At 45.0% G+C, this 26368-nt stretch overlaps 1 protein-coding gene across 2 annotated transcripts in view; it reads right to left on the minus strand.

The window, feature by feature from the left end:
• LOC139405487 (vascular endothelial growth factor receptor 3-like) overlaps positions 1-26368 on the minus strand; it is a 267475-nt gene that overhangs the window by 107922 nt on the left and 133185 nt on the right. For both annotated transcript variants that reach the window (XM_071147825.1, XM_071147823.1), the window contains exons 4-8: positions 9480-9616; positions 5768-5942; positions 4578-4717; positions 3041-3212; positions 2489-2606 (exon numbers count right to left, since the gene is read on the minus strand). In XM_071147825.1, coding sequence (XP_071003926.1) covers positions 2489-2606; positions 3041-3212; positions 4578-4717; positions 5768-5942; positions 9480-9616 — 742 coding nt within the window. The remainder of the gene's footprint in view (positions 1-2488; positions 2607-3040; positions 3213-4577; positions 4718-5767; positions 5943-9479; positions 9617-26368) is intronic.

The following is a 26368-nucleotide window of genomic DNA, read 5'->3' on the forward strand; positions in this document are numbered from 1 at the left end:
ATTTTCCAGGGGTCCGCCCGTTGTCCTTTGTCTAAATTGGTGCGTAATCTTCAGCTGCGGGCATTTTCTCCTGGGATTCAGAACAGAAAGCACACTTCCCCGAACGATATATCATCAAAGAGATATGTGAAAAACACCTTGAGGATTGGTTCTAAACAACGTTTGCCATGTTTCAGTCAATATTATGGAGTTAATTTGGAAAAAAGTTCGGCGTTTTGATGACTGGATTTTCGGGGTTTTTTGGTAGCCAAACGTGATGCACCAAACGGAGCGATTTCTCCTGAACAAATAATCTTTCAGGAAAAACTGAACATTTGCTATCTAACAGAGTCTCCTCATTGAAAACATCTGAAGTTCTTCAAAGGTAAATTATTTTATTTGAATGCTTTTCTGGTTTTTGTGAAAATGTTGCCTGCTGAATGCTAACGCTAACGCTAACGCTAATGCTAAATGCTACGCTAGCTAGCTACTGTTACACAAATGATTGTTTTCCTATGGTTGAGAAGCATATTTTGAAAATCTGAGATGACAGTGTTGTTAACAAAAGGCTAAGCTTGAGAGCTAGCATATTTATTTAATTTCATTTGCGATTTTCATGAATAGTTAACGTTGCGTTATGGTAATGAGCTTGAGGCTGTATTCACGATCCCGGATCCGGGATGGCTAAGTGCTAGAGGTTAATGTTCCATATCAGATAGTTAATGTTCCATATCAGATAGTTAATGTTCCATATCAGATAGTTAATGTTCCATGGCAGATAGTTAATGTTCCATATCAGATAGTTAATGTTCCATGGCAGATAGTTAATGTTCCATATCAGAGAGTTAATGTTCCATGGCAGATAGTTAATGTTCCATATAGTTAATGTTCCATATCAGATAGTTAATGTTCCATATCAGATAGTTAATGTTCCATGGCAGATAGTTAATGTTCCATGGCAGATAGTTAATGTTCCATATCAGATAGTTAATGTTCCATATCAGATAGTTAATGTTCCAATGCAGATAGTTAATGTTCCATATAGTTAATGTTCCATATCAGATAGTTAATGTTCCATATCAGATAGTTAATGTTCCATGGCAGATAGTTAATGTTCCATGGCAGATAGTTAATGTTCCATATCAGATAGTTAATGTTCCATATCAGATAGTTAATGTTCCATATAGTTAATGTTCCATGGCAGATAGTTAATGTTCCATATCAGATAGTTAATGTTCCAGATAGTTAATGTTCCATGGCAGATAGTTAATGTTCCATATCAGATAGTTAATGTTCCAGATAGTTAATGTTCCATGGCAGATAGTTAATGTTCCATATCAGATAGTTAATGTTCCATGGCAGATAGTTAATGTTCCATATCAGATAGTTAATGTTCCATGGCAGATAGTTAATGTTCCATGGCAGATAGTTAATGTTCCATATCAGATAGTTAATGTTCCATATCAGATAGTTAATGTTCCATATAGTTAATGTTCCATGGCAGATAGTTAATGTTCCATATAGTTAATGTTCCATATCAGATAGTTAATGTTCCATATCAGATAGTTAATGTTCCATATCAGATAGTTAATGTTCCATGGCAGATAGTTAATGTTCCATGGCAGATAGTTAATGTTCCATATCAGATAGTTAATGTTCCAGATAGTTAATGTTCCATATCAGATAGTTAATGTTCCATGGCAGATAGTTAATGTTCCATGGCAGATAGTTAATGTTCCATATCAGATAGTTAATGTTCCATATCAGATAGTTAATGTTCCATGGCAGATAGTTAATGTTCCATATAGTTAATGTTCCATATCAGATAGTTAATGTTCCATATCAGATAGTTAATGTTCCATGGCAGATAGTTAATGTTCCATGGCAGATAGTTAATGTTCCATATCAGATAGTTAATGTTCCATGGCAGATAGTTAATGTTCCATGGCAGATAGTTAATGTTCCATGGCAGATAGTTAATGTTCCATATCAGATAGTTAATGTTCCATGGCAGATAGTTAATGTTCCATGGCAGATAGTTAATGTTTCATGGCAGATAGTTAATGTTCCATATCAGATAGTTAATGTTCCATATCAGATAGTTAATGTTCCAGATAGTTAATGTTCCAGATAGTTAATGTTCCATGGCAGATAGTTAATGTTCCATATCAGATAGTTAATGTTCCAGATAGTTAATGTTCCATATCAGATAGTTAATGTTCCATATCAGATAGTTAATGTTCCATATCAGATAGTTAATGTTCCATGGCAGATAGTTAATGTTCCATATCAGATAGTTAATGTTCCATGGCAGATAGTTAATGTTCCATGGCAGATAGTTAATGTTCCATATCAGATAGTTAATGTTCCATATCAGATAGTTAATGTTCCATATCAGATAGTTAATGTTCCATATCAGATAGTTAATGTTCCATGGCAGATAGTTAATGTTCCATGGCAGATAGTTAATGTTCCATGGCAGATAGTTAACCATGCCAGATGGTCTTACCACTGTATGTCAGGTCTGGGGAATGCTGACACCTTGGCTAACAGTTTAAAGGACTTCTGTCCTGATGTTGCCTCGACGACCGGGCTGCTCCTGTAGTCTAGGCTGATGAATGGCTTCTCTGCAACAGGACACACACACACACACACACACACACACACACACACACACACACACACACGTACGTACAAACACGTACGTACAAACACGTACGTACAAACACGTACGTACACACACGGACACACACACACACAAACACACACACACACACACGTACATACAAACACGTATGTGCGTACACACACACACACACACACACACACACACACACACACACACACACACACACACACACACACACACACACACACACACACACACACACACACACTCAAACAGAGGAGGGCAAACATTAGCAGAGGAGGTTTGATGAAACCTACTTGTGTAATAAGAAACCAGAGACCGAAGGACTTAGGAAATGTCTCTTATTACCTAGGCTTTAGCTCAGTGGGCTTAACGCAGTCTTTTGGCCCGGTTTTCAAACCTAGTTCTTACCGTGCACTATGACTTGAGTTGCCAGATCCATTTTTTTCTCCACAGTGATGGCAGAGCAGGTGTATGTGCCGGTGTCGGTGACGTTGACACTTTGGATGGTCAGGATGCTGACGGCCTCCGTGAACCGAGAGAGAGAATTACGCTTGTGCACTATGCCCACTGTACTGTTCATCTAGAGGTGTGAGAGAGAGAGAGAGATACAGAGAGAGATACAGAGAGAGATACAGAGAGAGAGAGAGAGATACAGAGATAGAGGGAGAGAGAGAGAGAGATACAGAGATAGAGGGAGAGGGAGAGAGAGAGAGAGGGAGATAGAGGGAGAGAGAGAGAGAGAGAGAGAGAGAGGGGCAGGGGGTTAGAGAGAGAGGGGGATTTATAGAGAGGGGGGATTTGGAGAGAGAGAGGGGGGTTTAGAGAGGGGGCGATTTAGAGAGGGGGGGATTTATAGAGAGAGAGAGGGGGGGATTTAGAGAGAGGGGGGGATTTAGAGAGAGAGGGGGGATTTAGAGAGAGAGGGGGATTTAGAGAGAGGGGGGGATTTAGAGAGAGAGAGAGGGGGGGATTTAGAGAGAGGGGGGGATTTAGAGAGAGAAGGGGGATTTAGAGAGAGAGGGGGGTTTAGAGAGGGGGCGATTTAGAGAGGGGGGGATTTATAGAGAGAGAGAGGGGGGATTTAGAGAGAGGGGGGGATTTAGAGAGAGAGGGGGGATTTAGAGAGAGAGGGGGGTTTAGAGAGGGGGCGATTTAGAGAGGGGGGGATTTATAGAGAGAGAGAGGGGGGGATTTAGAGAGAGGGGGGATTTAGAGAGAGAGGGGGGATTTAGAGAGAGAGAGGGGGGATTTAGAGAGCGAGGGGGGGTTAGAGAGAGAGAGAGAGAAAGAGTGGGAGCGAGAGAGGGGGATGGAAAAGGAGAGGGCGAGAGAGAGGGCGAAAGAGGGCGAGAGAAAGTGAGAGGGAGAGAGAGAGCAGAGATAATGTAACATTTGAAATGTCTTTATTCTTTTGAACTTCTGTGAGTGTAATGTTTACTGTACATTTTTTTATTGCTCATTTCACTTTTGTTTATTATCTACTTCACTTTACTGGGAAACGTGTTTCCTCAATGACCGGTGCCGCTACATATGTTTTCCATGCCAATAAAGCCCTTAAATTGACATTTTTATTTAATTGAGAGAGAGTTACAGATAGGGAAAAAGAGAGAGAGAAAGAGTGTGAGGTAGACCGTGAGAGAGGATAGAGAGAGAGAGAGAGACTGAGAAATTTAAAGACATAAACAAGACAGTCTATACTCATCTTTCCATCTATTAACCTAGTTCCTCTTAATCCAGGCTAAAATAGGAGCATGTAATGAAATGCCCATCTCTTGTTTCAGTGAATTAACTTAATCTGAGCTGCGGCTATACCGATCTCTTGCCATAGGTTCTGGTCCACCCCCCCGCCATAGGTTCTGGTCCCCCCCCCCCCCCCCCCCCCCCCAAAAAAAACATTGACTTAAATCTAGGTAAAGTGTACAACCTGCTCTTTTCTCTTCCGTACCTGTTTTCCAGGATAGGACCACCGGAACTCGACAAACATGCCAAACTCTACCGTGGCATTACAGTTGAGCGTCAGGGCCTCCCCCATGATCAGCTCCACCGAGTCCTCTGGATACAGCTTGACGTCGTAGAGCTGACTTCCTGTCGGGGGGGGGGGGGGGGGGGGGGGGTGAGGACAGTTACCATGACAGCACCATAGTGACAAACAGAGCTGGCCCAGAGAAGTTGAGTCTCTTTGGCCCACACCATGTCCCTGGGCCTCTGGCTCCGTTCCATTACTTTTAACTCACATCCTTCCTTTCTCTCTTCCTTGAAGTAGTCACTTGAAGAAAATGACCTATCTACCAACATTGGGTCAGTGACAGTTGCATAGGTTTACACCTATCCAGTCATTAGAGATCAGTGATTAATTCAACTAAGTGAGGAACGGTGGTTGAACTAAGTATTTGAACAAGGCTCAGGGCTGGAGTGGGCTGGCTCTGTCGACTCGAGGCTGAGCTGATCTGTTGAAATATCCACCTTTCCAACTGTCGTCACCTAATCAGCGCCCGACCAGGAGCTCTCTAATTGTGAAGCACAAGGTGAGGCTCTCTGCTCTTAATGGAACAAATGAGGACTCTAACATTCATACAGTATGGCCATCTCTAATGATATAGAGATATGCAGTATGGCCATCTCTAATGATATAGAGATATGCAGTATGGCCATCTCTAATGATATAGAGAGACATGCAGTATGGCCATCTCTAATGATATAGAGGCATGAAGTATGGCCATCTCTAATGATATAGAGAGACATGCAGTATGGCCATCTCTAATGATATAGAGATATGCAGTATGGCCATCTCTAATGATATAGAGAGACATGCAGTATGGCCATCTCTAATGATATAGAGAGACATGCAGTATGGCCATCTCTAATGATATAGAGAGACATGCAGTATGGCCATCTCTAATGATATAGAGATATGCAGTATGGACTGAGAGGAAATCCATCCCTGAAATAATTTAATTTAATTATGACTCTCATTTCCTATCAGTCATGAGGTCAAGAGACCCTTAGGTCTCTAGTTGTACTAGTAGTGTACACTAGATAGAGTGTGAGTTCTGTCAACCTGAGGGTGGAGAGGTCATATTTTTCATGTAGGGTGGCTGTGTACTAGGTAGTGTGTACTATGTAGTGCATAGTTACCTGTGAAGTGAACCACGTAGTGGGGAGAGCGGTACACTTTCCCCTGTAGTCCAGCTTGGCAGTACAATCCGAAGAGGAAAGGTCTGGAGTCTAAGGTTTGTCTAGGGATGGACCAGCCTCTTTTACTGTCCCACACCATCCCCTCATCCTCCAGGGGCATAGGTATCGTCTCCCACTATGGAGAGAGGAGAGGAGAGAGGGATGAGAGGGGGATGAGGAGAGGAGAGGGGGACGAGGAGAGGAGAGAGGGATGAGAGAGGAGAGGCGGACGAGGAGAGGAGAGAGGGATGAGAGGAGAGGGGGATGAGAGAGGAGAGGCGGGTGAGGAGAGGAGAGAGGGATGAGAGGAGAGGGGGACGAGGAGAGAGAAATGAGTGGGGGATGAGAGGGGAGAGGGGGATGAGAGGAGAGGGGGACAAGGAGAGAGGAATGAGAGGGGAGAAGGGGATGAGGGGAGAGGGGGATAAGGAGAGAGGAATGAGAGGGGAGAGTGGGATGAGAGGGGATAAAGGGATGAGAGGGGGAGAGGGATGAGGGGAGAGGGGGACAAGGAGAGAGGAATGAGAGTGGGATGAGAGGGGATAAAGGGATGAGAGGGGGATAAGAGGGGAGAGAGGGATGAGAGGAGATGGGGACAAGGAGAGAGGAATGAGAGGGGAGAGTGGGATGAGGGGAGAGGGGGACAAGGAGAGAGGAATGAGAGGGGAGAAGGGGATGAGGAGAGGAGAGAGATGAGAGGAGAGGGGGTCAAGGAGAGAGAAATGAGTGGGGGACGAGAGGGGAGAGAGGGATGAGAGGGGGGAGGGGGATGAGAGGGGAGAGGGTGATGAGGAGAGAGTGGGATGAGAGGGGAGAGGGGGATGAGAGGCGAGTATCTGGGATGAGAGGAGAGGGGGATGAGGAGAGAGGAATGAGATGGGGGATGAGGAGGAGAGAGAGATGAGAAGGGAGATGGGGATGAGAGGGGATAGAGGGGAGAGAGGAGGGAGAGTTGGATGAGAGGGGAGAGAGGAGAGAGGGATGAGAGTGGAGAAGGGGATGAGGAGAGGAGAGAGGAATGAGAGGGGGATGAGGAGAGAGGGATGAGAGGGGAGAGGGTGAGGAGAGGGTTAATGGATGAAGAGGATGGCTATTGGGAAAATAAAGAGAATGGACGTGATTGGTGAAAAGAGGAGAGAGGAGAAGAGTACAGTAGAGGAGAGAGAGAGAGAGAGAGAGAGAGCCCTGCAATGCCAAGAGCTGAGCAAAGAAAAGAGTCCCCTCATCCAGCTGGTCCTGGGGCTGAGTTCACTAACCTGTTCTACTAACACACTGAAGCCTCAGTCCCATCATCCAGCTGGTCCTGGGGCTGAGTTCACTAACCTGTTCTACTAACACACTGAAGCCTCAGTCCCATCATCCAGCTGGTCCTGGGGCTGAGTTCACTAACCTGTTCTACTAACACACTGAAGCCTCAGTCCCCTCATCCAGCTGGTCCTGAGTTCACTAACCTGTTCTACTAACACACTGAAGCCTCAGTCCCCTCATCCAGCTGGTCCTGGGGCTGAGTTCACTAACCCGTTCTACTAACACACTGAAGCCTCAGTCCCCTCATCCAGCTGGTCCTGGGGCTGAGTTCACAAACCTGTCCTACTAACACACTGAAGCCTCAGTCCCCTCATCCAGCTGGTCCTGGGGCTGAGTTCACTAACCTGTTCTACTAACACACTGAAGCCTCAGTCCCCTCATCCAGCTGGTCCTGGGGCTGAGTTCACTAACCTGTTCTACTAACACACTGAAGCCTCAGTCCCCTCATCCAGCTGGTCCTGGGGCTGAGTTCACTAACCTGTTCTACTAACACACTGAAGCCTCAGTCCCCTCATCCAGCTGGTCCTGGGGCTGAGTTCACTAACCTGTTCTACTAACACACTGAAGCCTCAGTCCCCTCATCCAGCTGGTCCCGGGGCTGAGTTCACTAACCTGTTCTACTAACACACTGAATTCTCAGTCCCCTCATCCAGCTGGTCCTGAGTTCACAAACCTGTTCTACTAACACACTGAAGCCTCAGCCCCCTCATCCAGCTGGTCCTGGGGCTGAGTTTACTAACCTGTTCTACTAACACACTGAAGCCTCAGTCCCCTCATCCAGCTGGTCCTGGGGCTGAGTTCACTAACCTGTTCTACTAACACACTGAAGGCTCAGTCCCCTCATCCAGCTGGTCCTGGGGCTGAGTTCACTAACCTGTTCTACTAACACACTGAAGCCTCAGGACCCTCATCCAGCTGGTCCTGAGTTCACTAACCTGTTCTACTAACACACTGAAGGCTCAGTCCCCTCATCCAGCTGGTCCTGGGGCTGAGTTCACTAACCTGTTCTACTAACACACTGAAGCCTCAGGACCCTCATCCAGCTGGTCCTGAGTTCACTAACCTGTTCTACTAACACACTGAAGCCTCAGTCCCCTCATCCAGCTGGTCCTAGGGCTGAGTTCACGAACCTGTTCTACTAACACACTGAAGCCTCAGGACCAGAACATTCAATCAATCAGAATAAACCAAATTACAACACAGTCAAAGCAATGGATCCCTCCATGCCCCACATAACAGAGCTTCGCCTTGCCTCAGTTCCCCTTAGCTGACGGGGCTCCCTCCACCTTCAGTCTAGTCTCTAGTGGCTGCATACCCTGCCCATCCCTGACCATCACAGAAACATCATCTGAATACACTACTGGTCAAACGTTTTACAACACCTACTCATTCTAAGGTTTTTTTGAATTTTTTACTATTTTCTACATTGTAGAATAATAGTGAAGACATGAAAACGATGAAATAACACATATGGAATCATGTAGTAACCAAAAAAGTGTTAAACAAATCAAAATATCATTCTTCAAATATTCTTCGAATAGCCACCCTTTGCCTTGATGACAGCTTTGCACACTCTTGGCATTTATGTGGGCACGCGAAGCTCTTATGCCCCAAACCCCCACACTCAAAGCACCGCAGACTATCTGTGGTGGCAAACCCCACGTAGAGCCCCTCCCCATGCCTCCCTTTAAAATGCACATTTAACTGTTGCTCATTGTTGTTCTGAAATATGAACATTTGCCTCAGGAACGAAACAACGAGCTTAACTGCATCTGCCTAAAAACCTGCCGACAGTACACGAAAACCGCTAACAAACTTACCAAAACGACTCAGCTCTTTCCTGATTTGATCATATGTAATGAACGGAGACAGGGTCACAACTACTACCCTTGTCGAAGGAGTCGAAAAAGGAGAAATCGGCAACAACACATCCCTTACAAATTTTCCATTAGCAATCAGCCGACCCATAAAATGTACTCTTTTCATGAACACAAGCACAGCTTTGTTCATTCTGGTTACAGAATGTATAACTTCAGCTCCTACCTGTTCGCCGACCGCGAGCAGAACCTCCTCCACCTTAACTCCATTTTCAGGAACACATGCCGTATCGACCGCGTCTCCTCCGCTGTGAAGCCGTCGCACTGTTCAAACCCCAGGAAACTAAAACTCTGTCCACTTCCACCCTAACTTTGAACAAAAACTGTGGGTACTGCTAAACTAACAGTGCGTTAACCCTCCACCAAAATTTTTTAAGAAAATACCAAAGAAAGAATCAAGAAAACACATGGCCTCTCAACTACAAAACACGCCCAGCATGCACTGAGAGAGAGAGAGACAGACAGTGAACAGAAGTGAAGGTACCAACCAGATAAAGTGTGACGTTGAGGTCGGGCACAGTGACTAGACAAGGTACTGTGATGTGAGTGGAAGATCTTGATATGAAGATGGTCTCCAGGTCCCCGTTGCTTCCTCTGTTTCTCCTGAGGAAAGGCTGCTCCAAATCTGGAGGAATGGAGACAGGACAGTCAAGGCAGTCAGAGGACAACGACAAAGATAATATACACGTTTAGAACGAAGACAATCAGTTGATCGTGATCGTTTGCGTTGCCGCTTGGCTGGAACAAAAGTCTTTACATACAACCCTTTGGGATTAATAAAATACTCATCTCATCTCACCAGTCCTCTGTGTATAAAACAATATAACAGCATATATTTTTTATTTTATTTTACCTTTATTTAACTAGTCAGTTAAAAATAACAAATTCTTGTTTCCAATGACGGCCTAGGAACAGTGGGTTAACTGCCTTGTTCACGGGCAGAACGACAGATTTGTACCTTGTCAGCTCTGGGATTCGATATTTCGGTTATAAATCCAACCCTCCCCTACACTCTAACCACTAGGCTACCTGCCTCCCCTACACTCTAACCACTAGGCTACCTGCCTCCTCCACACTTTAACCACTAGGCTACCTGCCTCCTCCACACTTTAACCACTAGGCTACCTGCCTCCCCTACACTCTAACCACTAGGCTACCTGCCTCCCCTACACTCTAACCACTAGGCTACCTGCCTCCCCTACACTCTAACCACTAGGCTACCTGCCTCCTCCACACTTTAACCACTAGGCTACCTGCCTCCCCTACACTCTAACCACTAGGCTACCTGCCTCCCCTACACTCTAACCACTAGGCTACCTGCCTCCCCTACACTCTAACCACTAGGCTACCTGCCTCCTCCACACTTTAACCACTAGGCTACCTGCCTCCCCTACACTCTAACCACTAGGCTACCTGCCTCCCCTACACTCTAACCACTAGGCTACCTGCCTCCCCTACACTCTAACCACTAGGCTACCTGCCTCCTCCACACTTTAACCACTAGGCTACCTGCCTCCTCCACACTTTAACCACTAGGCTACCTGCCTCCCCTACACTCTAACCACTAGGCTACCTGCCTCCCCTACACTCTAACCACTAGGCTACCTGCCTCCTCCACACTTTAACCACTAGGCTACCTGCCTCCCCTACACTCTAACCACTAGGCTACCTGCCTCCCCTACACTCTAACCACTAGGCTACCTGCCTCCCCTACACTCTAACCACTAGGCTACCTGCCTCCCCTACACTCTAACCACTAGGCTACCTGCCTCCCCTACACTCTAACTACTAGGCTACCTGCCACCCCTACACTCTAACCACTAGGCTACCTGCCTCCCCTACACTCTAACCACTAGTCTACCTGCCTCCCCTACACTCTAACCACTAGGCTACCTGCCTCCCCTACACTCTAACCACTAGGCTACCTGCCACCTCTACACTCTAACCACTAGGCTACCTGCCTCCCCTACACTCTAACCACTAGGCTACCTGCCACCCCTACACTCTAACCACTAGGCTACCTGCCTCCCCTACACTCTAACCACTAGGCTACCTGCCTCCCCTACACTCTAACCACTAGGCTACCTGCCTCCCCTACACTCTAACTACTAGGCTACCTGCCTCCCCTACACTCTAACCACTAGGCTACCTGCCGCCCCAATATTGCAATCTAGTAATTTGCTCCTAGCGCCACAGATAGAACAATGAGCCAGATGTTTCACACCGGATGTATAAATGTGAAGCATCCGGTTGGTGTTTCCTCTCACTACCAAATATGGTGCTGAGAGGAATCCCAGTGGCCCAGTGGCTGGCAGAGGGAGAAGGTAAACTGACATTCTGATCATTTTCTCCTTGATGAAACATTTGAAATCAATACAGTTTTCTGTTCCCAGAACTAAAATCTGTTACGAACAAAGTTTTATGTTTTGACTTTACCCTTTGACAAATGTTTAAAAATGGCGTTGTTTAGGTCCACAGACGATGCATTCGCCATCACACTGCACACTGCCCTATCCCATCTGGATAATACCTATGTAAGAATGCTGTTCATCGACTACAGCTCGGCATTTAACACCATAGTACCCTCCAAACTCATCATCAAGCTGGAGACCCTGGGTCACAACCCTGCCCTGTGCAACTGGGTCCTGGACTTCCTGACGGGCCACGTCCAGGTGGCGAAGGTAGGAAACAACACCTCCACATCGCTGATCCTCAACACTGGGGCCCCACAAGGGTGCGTGCTCAGCCCCCTCCTGTACTCCCAGTTCACCCATGACTGCGTGGCCATGCACACCTCCAACTCAATCATCAAGTTTGCAGATGACACTACAGTAGTGGGCTTGATTACCAACAATGACAAGACTGCCTACAGGGAGGAGGTGAGGGCCCTTGGAGTGTGGTGTCAGGAAAACAACCTCTCACTCAACGTCAACAAAACAAAAGGAGATGATTTTGGACTTCAGGAAACAGCAGAGGGAGAACCCCCCCTCAATCTCATCGATGGGACAGTAGTGGTGAGGTGGAAAGTTTTAAGTTCCTCGGCGTACACATCACGGACAAACTGAAATGCTCCACCCACATAGACAGTGTGGTGAAGAAGGCACAACAGCGTCTCTTCAACCTCAGGAGGCTAAAGAAAATTGACTTGTCACCTAAAACCCTCACAAACTTTTAGAGATGCACAATTGAGAGCATCCTGTTGGGCTGTATCACCACCTGGTACGGCAACTGCTCCGCCCACAACCATAAGGCTCTCCAGAGGGTAGTGAGGTCTGGCACCACGCCACCTACACCACCACCACATAGCCCCTCTTTCGCCTGGGCAGTGGTCATATTTATTGGATGGAATAGAGAAAATATGCCACTACAATGCCAAAACGCGCCAATTGGCTCTCGTGCTTATCTATGCCCACCTCCTTGCTTTGTTCTGCCGACTATGATTAATTTGCTCCAATTGAAAACAACAGGCTGTAGTTTATCTTGGGTTAGTTATAAAAAAATATTTGCTCTCTCTACTTATCAAGGCAATACAACACAACAGAACAGCTCAACAAATAAACAGTTAGAAAACACAGGATCCTGATTGTCTTCATTAAACAGCAAGATAGTTTTACGTCAGGATATCGGTCTGATAGGTGAACGTGATCTATCTCTAAAAATCACTTTGATGTTTCCCGGTTTCTCTCTGTGTATGTTACTGGGACGTCATCTAGATTTCACAGACATTGTCTGCATCCTAACTGGCACCTACAGCCCTACGGACTTGAGGAGCTGGTAAAAATAAGGTGACTATAGAAAATAGTGTGAAGGAATGGATAGCTGCCGTTGAAAACAAATAATTTAGTGTGTTTTTTTTTTGTTGCACTGATCTTAACTTAATGTTTCCCCCATTGTGTCCATCGTCCTCCAGTACTGGTACTCTGTGTATATAGTCAGGTTACTCATTGACTCAGTACTGGTACTCTGTGTATGTAGTCAGGTTACTCATTGACTCAGTACTGGTACTCTGTGTATATAGCCAGGTTACTCACTGACTCAGTACTGGTACTCTGTGTATATAGTCAGGTTACTCATTGACTCAGTACTGGTACTCTGTGTATATAGTCAGGTTACTCATTGACTCAGTACTGGTACTCTGTGTATATAGTCAGGTTACTCATTGACTCAGTACTGGTACTCTGTGTATATAGTCAGGTTACTCATTGACTCAGTACTGGTACTCTGTGTATATAGTCAGGTTACTCATTGACTCAGTACTGGTACTCTGTGTATATAGCCAGGTTACTCATTGACTCAGTACTGGTACTATGTGTATATAGTCAGGTTACTCATTGACTCAGTACTAGTACTCTGTGTATATAGTCAGGTTACTCATTGACTCAGTACTGGTACTCTGTGTATATAGTCAGGTTACTCATTGACTCAGTACTGGTACTCTGTGTATATAGCCAGGTTACTCACTGACTCAGTACTGGTACTCTGTGTATATAGTCAGGTTACTCATTGACTCAGTACTGGTACTCTGTGTATATAGTCAGGTTACTCATTGACTCAGTACTGGTACTCTGTGTATATAGTCAGGTTACTCATTGACTGAGTACTGGTACTCTGTGTATATAGTCAGGTTACTCATTGACTCAGTAATGGTACCCTGTGTATATAGTCAGGTTAGTCATTGACTCAGTACTGGTACTCTGTGTATATAGTCAGTTTACTCATTGACTCAGTACTGGTACTCTGTGTATATAGTCAGTTTACTCATTGACTCAGTACTGGTACTCTGTGTATATAGTCAGGTTACTCATTGACTCAGTACTGGTACTCTGTGTATATAGTCAGGTTAGTCATTGACTCAGTACTGGTACTCTGTGTATATAGTCAGGTTACTCATTGACTCCGTACTGGTACTCTGTGTATATAGTCAGGTTACTCATTGACTCAGTACTGGTACTCTGTGTATATAGTCAGGTTACTCATTGACTCAGTACTGGTACTCTGTGTATATAGTCAGGATACTCATTGACTCAGTACTGGTACTCTGTGTATATAGTCAGGTTACTCATTGACTCAGTACTGGTACTCTGTGTATATAGTCAGGTTACTCATTGACTCAGTACTGGTATTCTGTGTATATAGTCAGGTTACTCATTGACTCAGTACTGGTACTCTGTGTATATAGTCAGGTTACTCATTGACTCAGTACTGGTATTCTGTGTATATAGTCAGGTTACTCATTGACTCAGTACTGGTACTCTGTGTATATAGTCAGGTTACTCATTGACTCAGTACTGGTACTCTGTGTATATAGTCAGGTTACTCATTGACTCAGTACTGGTACTCTGTGTATATAGTCAGGTTACTCATTGACTCAGTACTGGTACTCTGTGTATATAGCCAGGTTACTCATTGACTCAGTACTGGTACTATGTGTATATAGTCAGGTTACTCATTGACTCAGTACTAGTACTCTGTGTATATAGTCAGGTTACTCATTGACTCAGTACTGGTACTCTGTGTATATAGTCAGGTTACTCATTGACTCAGTACTGGTACTCTGTGTATATAGTCAGGTTACTCATTGACTCAGTACTGGTACTCTGTGTATATAGTCAGGTTACTTATTGACTCAGTACTGGTACTCTGTGTATATAGTCAGGTTACTCATTGACTTAGTACTAGTACCTCTTTGTATATAGTCAGGTTAGTCATTGACTCAGTACTGGTACTCTGTGTATATAGTCAGGTTACTCATTGACTCAGTACTAGTACTCTGTGTATATAGTCAGGTTAGTCATTGACTCAGTACTGGTACTCTGTGTATATAGTCAGGTTACTCATTGACTCAGTACTGGTACTCTGCGTATATAGCCAGGTTACTCACTGACTCAGTACTGGTACTCTGTGTATATAGTCAGGTTACTCATTGACTCAGTACTGGTACTCTGTGTATATAGTCAGGTTACTCATTGACTCAGTACTGGTACTCTGTGTATATAGTCAGGTTACTCATTGACTGAGTACTGGTACTCTGTGTATATAGTCAGGTTACTCATTGACTCAGTAATGGTACCCTGTGTATATAGTCAGGTTAGTCATTGACTCAGTACTGGTACTCTGTGTATATAGCCAGGTTACTCATTGACTCAGTACTGGTACTCTGTGTATATAGTCAGGTTACTCATTGACTCAGTACTGGTACTCTGTGTATATAGTCAGGTTACTCATTGACTCAGTACTGGTACTCTGTGTATATAGTCAGGTTACTCATTGACTCAGTACTGGTACTCTGTGTATATAGTCAGGTTACTCATTGACTCAGTACTGGTACTCTGTGTATATAGCCAGGTTACTCAATGACTCAGTACTGGTACTCTGTGTACATAGTCAGGTTACTCATTGACTCAGTACTGGTACTCTGTGTATATAGTCAGGTTACTCATTGACTCAGTACTGGTACTCTGTGTATATAGTCAGGTTAGTCATTGACTCAGTACTGGTACTCTGTGTATATAGTCAGGTTAGTCATTGACTCAGTACTGGTACTCTGTGTATATAGTCAGGTTACTCATTGACTCAGTACTGGTACTCTGTGTATATAGTCAGGTTACTCATTGACTCAGTACTGGGTCTCTGTGTATATAGCCAGGTTACTCATTGACTCAGTACTGGTACTATGTGTATATAGTCAGGTTACTCATTGACTCAGTACTAGTACTCTGTGTATATAGTCAGGTTACTCATTGACTCAGTACTGGTACTCTGTGTATATAGTCAGGTTACTCATTGACTCAGTACTGGTACTCTGTGTATATAGCCAGGTTACTCACTGACTCAGTACTGGTACTCTGTGTATATAGTCAGGTTACTCATTGACTCAGTACTGGTACTCTGTGTATATAGTCAGGTTACTCATTGACTCAGTACTGGTACTCTGTGTATATAGTCAGGTTACTCATTGACTGAGTACTGGTACTCTGTGTATATAGTCAGGTTACTCATTGACTCAGTAATGGTACCCTGTGTATATAGTCAGGTTAGTCATTGACTCAGTACTGGTACTCTGTGTATATAGTCAGTTTACTCATTGACTCAGTACTGGTACTCTGTGTATATAGTCAGTTTACTCATTGACTCAGTACTGGTACTCTGTGTATATAGTCAGGTTACTCATTGACTCAGTACTGGTACTCTGTGTATATAGTCAGGTTAGTCATTGACTCAGTACTGGTACTCTGTGTATATAGTCAGGTTACTCATTGACTCCGTACTGGTACTCTGTGTATATAGTCAGGTTACTCATTGACTCAGTACTGGTACTCTGTGTATATAGTCAGGTTACTCATTGACTCAGTACTGGTACTCTGTGTATATAGTCAGGATACTCATTGACTCAGTACTGGTACTCTGTGTATATAGTCAGGTTACTCATTGACTCAGTACTGGTACTCTGTGTATATAGTCAGGTTACTCATTGACTCAGTACTGGTATTCTGTGTATATAGTCAGGTTACTCATTGACTCAGTACTGGTACTCTGTGTATATAGTCAGGTTACTCATTGACTCAGTACTGGTACCCTGTGTATATAGTCAGGTTACTCATTGACTCAGTACTGGTACTCTGTGTATATAGTCAGGTTAGTCATTGACTCAGTACTGGTACTCTGTGTATATAGTCAGGTTACTCATTGACTCCGTACTGGTACTCTGTGTATATAGTCAGGTTACTCATTGACTCAGTACTGGTACTCTGTGTATATAGTCAGGTTACTCATTGACTCAGTACTGGTACTCTGTGTATATAGTCAGGTTACTCATTGACTCAGTACTGGTACTCTGTGTATATAGCCAGGTTACTCATTGACTCAGTACTGGTACTATGTGTATATAGTCAGGTTACTCATTGACTCAGTACTAGTACTCTGTGTATATAGTCAGGTTACTCATTGACTCAGTACTGGTACTCTGTGTATATAGTCAGGTTACTCATTGACTCAGTACTGGTACTCTGTGTATATAGTCAGGTTACTCATTGACTCAGTACTGGTACTCTGTGTATATAGTCAGGTTACTTATTGACTCAGTACTGGTACTCTGTGTATATAGTCAGGTTACTCATTGACTCAGTACTGGTACTCTGTGTATATAGCCAGGTTACTCACTGACTCAGTACTGGTACTCTGTGTATATAGTCAGGTTACTCATTGACTCAGTACTGGTACTCTGTGTATATAGTCAGGTTACTCATTGACTCAGTACTGGTACTCTGTGTATATAGTCAGGTTACTCATTGACTGAGTACTGGTACTCTGTGTATATAGTCAGGTTACTCATTGACTCAGTACTGGTACTCTGTGTATATAGTCAGGTTACTCATTGACTCAGTACTGGTACTCTGTGTATATAGTCAGGTTACTCATTGACTCAGTACTGGTACTCTGTGTATATAGTCAGGTTAGTCATTGACTCAGTAATGGTACCCTGTGTATATAGTCAGGTTATTCATTGACTCAGTACTGGTACTCTGTGTATATAGTCAGTTTACTCATTGACTCAGTACTGGTACTCTGTGTATATAGTCAGTTTACTCATTGACTCAGTACTGGTACTCTGTGTATATAGTCAGGTTACTCATTGACTCAGTACTAGTACTCTGTGTATATAGTCAGGTTAGTCATTGACTCAGTACTGGTACTCTGTGTATATAGTCAGGTTACTCATTGACTCAGTACTGGTACTCTGTGTATATAGGCAGGTTACTCATTGACTCAGTACTGGTACTCTGTGTATATAGTCAGGTTACTCATTGACTCAGTACTGGTACTCTGTGTATATAGTCAGGTTAGTCATTGACTCAGTACTGGTACTCTGTGTATATAGTCAGGTTACTCATTGACTCAGTACTGGTACTCTGTGTATATAGCCAGGTTACTCAATGACTCAGTACTGGTACTCTGTGTATATAGTCAGGTTACTCATTGACTCAGTACTGGTACTCTGTGTATATAGTCAGGTTACTCATTGACTCAGTACTGGTACTCTGTGTATATAGTCAGGTTACTCATTGACTCAGTACTGGTACTCTGTGTATATAGTCAGGTTAGTCATTGACTCAGTACTGGTACTCTGTGTATATAGTCAGGTTAGTCATTGACTCAGTACTGGTACTCTGTGTATATAGTCAGGTTACTCATTGACTCCGTACTGGTACTCTGTGTATATAGTCAGGTTACTCATTGACTCAGTACTGGTACTCTGTGTATATAGTCAGGTTACTCATTGACTCAGTACTGGTACTCTGTGTATATAGTCAGGATACTCATTGACTCAGTACTGGTACTCTGTGTATATAGTCAGGTTACTCATTGACTCAGTACTGGTACTCTGTGTATATAGTCAGGTTACTCATTGACTCAGTACTGGTATTCTGTGTATATAGTCAGGTTACTCATTGACTCAGTACTGGTACTCTGTGTATATAGTCAGGTTACTCATTGACTCAGTACTGGTACCCTGTGTATATAGTCAGGTTACTCATTGACTCAGTACTGGTACCCTGTGTATATAGTCAGGTTACTCATTGACTCAGTACTGGTACTCTGTGTATATAGTCAGGTTACTCATTGACTCAGTACTGGTACTCTGTGTATATAGTCAGGTTACTCATTGACTCAGTACTGGTACTCTGTGTATATAGTCAGGTTACTCATTGACTCAGTACTGGTACTCTGTGTATATAGTCAGGTTACTCATTGACTCAGTACTGGTACTCTGTGTATATAGTCAGGTTACTCATTGACTCAGTACTGGTACTCTGTGTATATAGTCAGGTTACTCATTGACTCAGTACTGGTACTCTGTGTATATAGTCAGGTTACTCATTGACTCAGTACTAGTACTCTGTGTATATAGTCAGGTTACTCATTGACTCAGTACTGGTACTCTGTGTATATAGTCAGGTTACTCATTGACTCAGTACTGGTACCCTGTGTATATAATCAGGTTAGTCATTGACTCAGTACTGGTACTCTGTGTATATAGTCAGGTTACTCATTGACTCAGTACTGGTACTCTGTGTATATAGTCAGGTTACTCATTGACTCAGTACTGGTACTCTGTGTATATAGTCAGGTTACTCATTGACTCAGTACTGGTACTCTGTGTATATAGTCAGGTTACTCATTGACTCAGTACTGGTACTCTGTGTATATAGTCAGGTTACTCATTGACTCAGTACTGGTACCCTGTGTATATAGTCAGGTTAGTCATTGACTCAGTACTGGTACTCTGTGTATATAGTCAGGTTACTCATTGACTCAGTACTGGTACTCTGTGTATATAGTCAGGTTACTCATTGACTCAGTACTGGTACTCTGTGTATATAGTCAGGTTACTCATTGACTCAGTACTGGTACTCTGTGTATATAGTCAGGTTAGTCATTGACTCAGTACTGGTACTCTGTGTATATAGTCAGGTTACTCATTGACTCAGTACTGGTACTCTGTGTATATAGTCAGGTTACTCATTGACTCAGTACTGGTACTCTGTGTATATAGTCAGGTTAGTCATTGACTCAGTACTGGTACTCTGTGTATATAGTCAGGTTACTCATTGACTCAGTACTGGTACTCTGTGTATATAGTCAGGTTACTCATTGACTCAGTACTGGTACTCTGTGTATATAGTCAGGTTACTCATTGACTCAGTACTGGTACATCACTCATTCATATATCCTTATGTACATATTCTTTATCCCCTCACACTGTGTACAAGACAGTAGTTTTGGAATTGTTAGTTAGATTACTTGGAACTAGAAGCACAAGCATTTCGCTACACTCGCATTAACATCTGCTAACCATGTGTATGTGACAAATAAAATTTGATTTGATTTGATTTGATTGTTTTAGTATCTGTGAGGGAGGAGGGGATGGAAGATACAATATAACCGAAGAAGAAGAGTTTATGTAATACCTTAGTATCTTGGCTTGTTTTAGTATCTGTGAGGGAGGAGGGGATGGAAGATACAATATAACCGAAGAAGAAGAGTTTATGTAATACCTTAGTATCTTGGCTTGTTTTAGTATCTGTGAGGGAGGAGGGGATGGAAGATACAATATAACCGAAGAAGAAGAGTTTATGTAATACCTTAGTATCTTGGCTTGTTTTAGTATCTGTGAGGGAGGAGGGGATGGAAGATACAATATAACCGAAGAAGAAGAGTTTATGTAATACTGAGAGATTAGAGCCGTAAGTCGTTACTCATCGATTTAATATGACTTTTATTAATGTTGTTCCTCTCTGCGTTGTTGGGGCCGTAAGAAAGCATTTCACATTTATTCTACACCTGTTGTTTACGAAGCATGTAACAAATCTAATTAGATTTTGACATTAGGGACAGTGTTTAGTTGTGGCCTAAAGTGTTGAGTGTAGTGTATATTGTTCACACAGCATGAGGCCTCAGCTGGACTTCACAGTCGTTTCTGTTACCAATTTACTATGATGATTTACCTGGTTGTTTACCAGCACTCAGACAGTAGTCATTACCTGAGAATAACATATTGCATCCCAAATGGAGCCCTATTCCCTACATAGTGCACTACTTTAGACCAGAGCCCTATTCCCTATATAGATCACAACTTTAGACCAGGGCCCTATTCCCTATTTAGTGCACTACTTTAGACCAGGGCCCTATTCCCTATATAGTACACTACTTTAGACCAGAGCCCTATTCCCTATATAGATCACTACAATAGACCAGAGCCCTATTCCCTATATAGTGCACTACTTTAGACCAGGGCCCTATTCCCTATATAGTGCACTACTTTAGACCAGAGCCTTATTCCCTATATAGATCATTACTTTAGACCAGAGCCCTATTCCCTATATAGTGCACTACTTTAGAACAGAACAGGACAGAGCAGTCTACCCCCCACAGAGCAGTCTACCCCTCACAGAGCAGTCTACCCCCCACAGAGCAGTCTACCCCCCACAGAGCAGTCTACTCCCTACAGAGCAGTCTACCCCTCACAGAGCAGTCTACCCCACACAGAGCAGTCTACCCCCCACAGAGCAGTCTACTCCCTACAGAGCAGTCTATCCCCCACAGAGCAGTCTACCCTCCACAGAGCAGTCTACCCCCCACAGAGCAGTCTACCCCCCACAGAGCAGTCTGCACCCCACATAGCAGTCTACCCCCCACAGAGCAGTCTATCCCCCACAGAGCAGTCTACTCCCCACAGAGCAGTCTACCCCCCACAGAGCAGTCTACCCCCCACAGAGCAGTCTACCCCCCACAGAGCAGTCTGCACCCCACAGAGCAGTCTACTCCCTACAGAGCAGTCTACCCCCCACAGAGCAGTCTACCCCCCACAGAGCAGTCTACCCCCCACAGAGCAGTAGACCCCCCACAGAGCAGTCTACCCCCCACAGAGCAGTCTACCCCCCACCCCCCCGCTGTCTCTCTCTCTAGCTGTCTCTCTCTCTAGCTGTCTCTCTCTCTAGCTGTCTCTCTCCAGCTGTCTCTCTCTCTAGCTGTCTCTCTCTCTAGCTGTCTCTCTCTCTAGCTGTCTCTCTCTCTCTCTCTAGCTGTCTCTCTCTCTAGCTGTCTCTCTCTCTAGCTGTCTCTCTCTCTCTCTCTCTCTCGCTGTCTCTCTCTCTAGCTGTCTCTCTCTCTAGCTGTCTCTCTCTCTCTCTCTCTCTCTCCTTATATAGTTCTGTTCTTCCCCAGCAGCTCAGAGCAACCAGTTCCTGCCGCTGAAACAATGGTTGCAGTGTGTGGCCAAATACACAGATAGAGCTGAGAAAATACACACAGCCTAAATAGTTAAACAACTCAACAATAAATCACCCCAGGTATGAGGAGAGGGGTGTTATGATGTGAGGAGGGAGGGATGAGGGTCATGGCTGTGAGGAGAGGGGTGTTATGTTGTTAGGAGGATGAGAGATGAGGGTCATGGCTGTGAGGAGAGGGGTGTTATTGTTTGCGTCCCGAATGGCACCCTAAGGGGGCGAGGTGATGAGGTCCGGCAGGGTAATTGGAGCCACATGGTCCCACTTTTATCCTGCCGCCTGTTAGTTCTATTTTACTGCTCACTTCCTCTCCCCTCCTCTCCTCTTCTCTCCTCCCCCCTCCTCATCTCTCCTTTCCTCCCCCCTCCTCACCTCTCCTCTCCTCTCCTCTCCTCTCCTCTCCTCTCTCCCCTTCTCATCTCTCCTCTCCCCCCTCCTCTCCTCCCCTCTCCTCTCTCCTCTCCTCTCCTCTCCTCTCCTCTCCTCTCCTCTCCTCTCCTCTCCTCTCCTCTCTCCCCTTCTCATCTCTCCTCTCCCCTTCCCTTCCCTCTCACCTCTCCCATCCTCTCCTCCCCTCTCCTCACCTTTCCCATCTCCCCTACCTCTCCTCTCCCCTCCTCATCTCTCCTCTCCTCCTCCTCCTCTCCCCTTCCCCCTCTTCTCTCCTCTCCTCCCCTTTCCCCTCTCCTGTTCCCTCTCCCCTCCTCATCTCCTCTCCTCTCCTCTCCTCTCCCCTCCTCATCTCTCCTCTCCTCTCCCCCTCCTCTCCTCTCCTCTCCTCTCCTCTCCTCTCCTCTCCTCTCCTCTTATCCTGTAGCCTGTAGCCTGTTAGCTGTAATTTACTGCTGTTGGTTCATCTGGCTCTGATCAGACAAAATAGAGACAAAATATACGCACCCCCAAAATGCCACCTCACTCCCCCCAAACTGTATGTTACCCTTGACTAGAGGACTAGAGGCTATTACCCTAGACTAGAGGCTATTACCATAGACTAGAGCCTGTTACCCTAGACTAGAGGACTAGAGGCTGTTAGCCTAGACTAGAGCCTGTTACCCTAGACTAGAGGACTAGAGGCTGTTACCATAGACTAGAGGCTATTAAAATAGACTAGAGCCTGTTACCCTAGACTAGAGGACTAGAGGCTGTGACCCCAGACTAGAGCCTGTTACTCTAGACTAAGGACAAGAAGCTGTGACCCTACACTAGAGCCTGTTACCCAAGACTAGAGGCTGTTACCCTAGACTAGAGCATGTTACCCAAGACTAGAGGACTAGAGGCTGTGACCCTAGACTAGAGCCTGTTACCCAAGACTAGAGGACTAGAGGCTGTGACCCTAGACTAGAGGCTGTGACCCTAGACTAGAGGATGTTACCCTGGACCAGAGGACTAGAGCCTGTTACCCAAGACTAGAGGACTAGAGGCTGTGACCCCAGACTAGAGCCTGTTACCCTAGACCAGAGGACTAGAGGCTGTTACCCTAGACTAGAGGCTATTACCATAGACTAGAGCCTGTTAACCAAGACTAGAGGACTAGAGGCTGTGACCCTAGACTAGAGGCTGTGGTTCACAGACTAGAGGCTGTTACCATAGACTCGAGAACTAGGACTAGAGGCTGTTACCCTAAAATAGAGGACTAGAGGCTGACCACAGGGTGACTAACAGACCACAGGGTGACTAACAGACCACAGGGTGACTAATGGACCACAGGGTGACTAACAGACCACAGGGTGACTAATGGACCACAGGGTGACTAACAGACCACAGGGTGACTAATTGACCACAGGGGGACTAACAGACCACAGGGGGACTAACAGACCACAGGGTGACTAATGGACCACAGGGTGACTAACAGACCACAGGGTGACTAATGGACCACAGGGTGACTAACAGACCACAGGGTGACTAATTGACCACAGGGGGACTAACAGACCACAGGGGGACTAACAGACCACAGGGTGACTAACAGACCACAGGGTGACTAATGGACCACAGGGTGACTAATGGACCACAGGGGGACTAATGGACCACAGGATGACTAACAGACCACAGGGGGACTAACAGACCACAGGGTGACTAACAGACCACAGGGTGACTAACAGACCACAGGGTGACTAACAGACCACAGGGTGACTAACAGACCACAGGGTGACTAACAGACCACAGGGGGACTAACAGACCACAGGGTGACTAATTGACCACAGGGGGAATAACAGACCACAGGGTGACTAACAGACCACAGGGTGACTAACAGACCACAGGGGGACTAACAGACCACAGGGGACTAACAGACCACAGGGTGACTAACAGACCACAGGGGGACTAACAGACCACAGGGTGACTAATGGACCACAGGGTGACTGACAGACCACAGGGGGACTAACAGACCACAGGGTGACTAACAGACCACAGGGGGACTAATGGACCACAGGGTGACTAACAGACCACAGGGTGACTAACAGACCACAGGGGGACTAACAGACCACAGAGGGACTAATGGACCACAGGGGGACTAACAGACCACAGGGGGACTAACAGACCACAGGGGGACTAACAGACCACAGGGTGACTAACAGGCCACAGGGGGACTAACAGACCACAGGGTGACTAACAGACCACAGGGTGACTAACAGACCACAGGGGGACTAACAGACCACAGGGGGACTAATGGACCACAGGGGGACTAACAGACCACAGGGGGAATAACGGACCACAGGGTGACTAACAGACCACAGGGTGACTAACAGGCCACAGGGGGACTAACAGACCACAGGGGGACTAACAGACCACAGGGTGACTAACAGACCACAGGGGGACTAATGGACCACAGGGGGACTAACAGACCACAGGGGGAATAACGGACCACAGGGGGAATAACGGACCACAGGGTGACTAACAGACCACAGGGGGACTAACAGACCACAGGGGGACTAACAGACCACAGGGGGACTAACAGACCACAGGGGGACTAACAGACCACAGGGTGACCAGGACCCTTAAGGAATACAGTACAGACAGGGTCATTCTCAAGGCATGACACAGAACTGGACTAAAATAGATGGATAGATAGATAAACCATACCTCAGCAACTGTTCAGGTCCAGAGATAGAACAAATTAATTTAACCTCTACAGGATCGGTGTCCCTAAACATGAATGTCTTGGGTGAGTTGGAGATTGAGGTTGGTGAACCATGTAATGGTGACTAACCCCATTCCACACAAATGTGCGCAACCGCGACATTCAAACGAGGCTGCAAAGAAAACTAATGGGACTGTAGCGACTGTGTTGACTTCAAAATCTGGGGTGTGAACTACATTTCTATTCAAGCGTTGATCGACATGGTAATGGATCTATAGTATTGACACATTATATAAACTCTTTATAGTGTTTTTTTGTACATTTTAGGGGCGATAAGGTGATAAGTTGGACAGATCGAGTGAAAAAAGACGATACCTCACACGACATCTCTCCTTCTCACTATCACGCAATAGGTGTCGCTTCCTCACACGACATCTCTCCTTCTCACTATCACGCAATAGGCTTCCCCACTCTCCATCTTTAAAAAGACGGATCTCATTGCCTTCTTGAACCATGCAGAGATGGGCATCATGAAGGTCTCGTCATGGATTTTGTTGGAAAGGGGAGAAATTGTGCTTCATAAAGGTATTGATATTACAGCTGATATTACAGCTGACCTGGAAGTATTCTGTTTTTGGGAGTTGAAATTAGGTCAATTGTACGGACCAAGGCGATGTACAAAAGTGAGTTAGTTCACGTTAGATGAAAGATGCTGTCCGGGATCTTAAACCTCTACAGGATCGGTGTCCCTAAACTGGGACAGTTGTTGCTCAATATGTGATAATGTGACTAGAATGACGTTGTAAACAACAGCCAACTCTGGGACATAGACATGTCTTACACAATAAATGGGGAAGGGATGACGTATTACACAATAAATGGGGAAGGGATGACGTAGTACACAATAAATGGGGAATGGATGACGTAGTACACAATAAACGAGGAATGGATGACGTATTACACAATAAATGGGGAAGGGATGACGTAGTACACAATAAATGGGGAAGGGATGACGTAGTACACAATAAATGGGGAATGGATGACGTAGTACACAATAAATGGGGAATGGATGACGTATTACACAATAAATGGGGAAGGGATGACGTAGTACACAATAAACGGGGAATTGATGACGAAGTACACAATAAACGAGGAATGGATGACGTAGTACACAATAAATGGGGAATGGATGACGTTGTACACAATAAACGAGGAATGGATGACGTAGTACACAATAAACGAGGAATGGATGACGTAGTACACAATAAATGGGGAATGGATGACGTAGTACACAATAAACGAGGAATGGATGACGTAGTACACAATAAATGGGGAATGGATGACGTTGTACACAATAAACGAGGAATGGATGACGTAGTACACAATAAACGAGGAATGGATGACGTAGTACACAATAAATGGGGAATGGATGACGTTGTACACAATAAACGAGGAATGGATGACGTAGTACACAATAAACGAGGAATGGATGACGTAGTACACAATAAATGGG

This window comes from Oncorhynchus clarkii, unplaced genomic scaffold (genome assembly GCF_045791955.1).
Source record: "Oncorhynchus clarkii lewisi isolate Uvic-CL-2024 unplaced genomic scaffold, UVic_Ocla_1.0 unplaced_contig_8391_pilon_pilon, whole genome shotgun sequence".
NCBI classification, from domain to species: domain Eukaryota; kingdom Metazoa; phylum Chordata; class Actinopteri; order Salmoniformes; family Salmonidae; genus Oncorhynchus; species Oncorhynchus clarkii.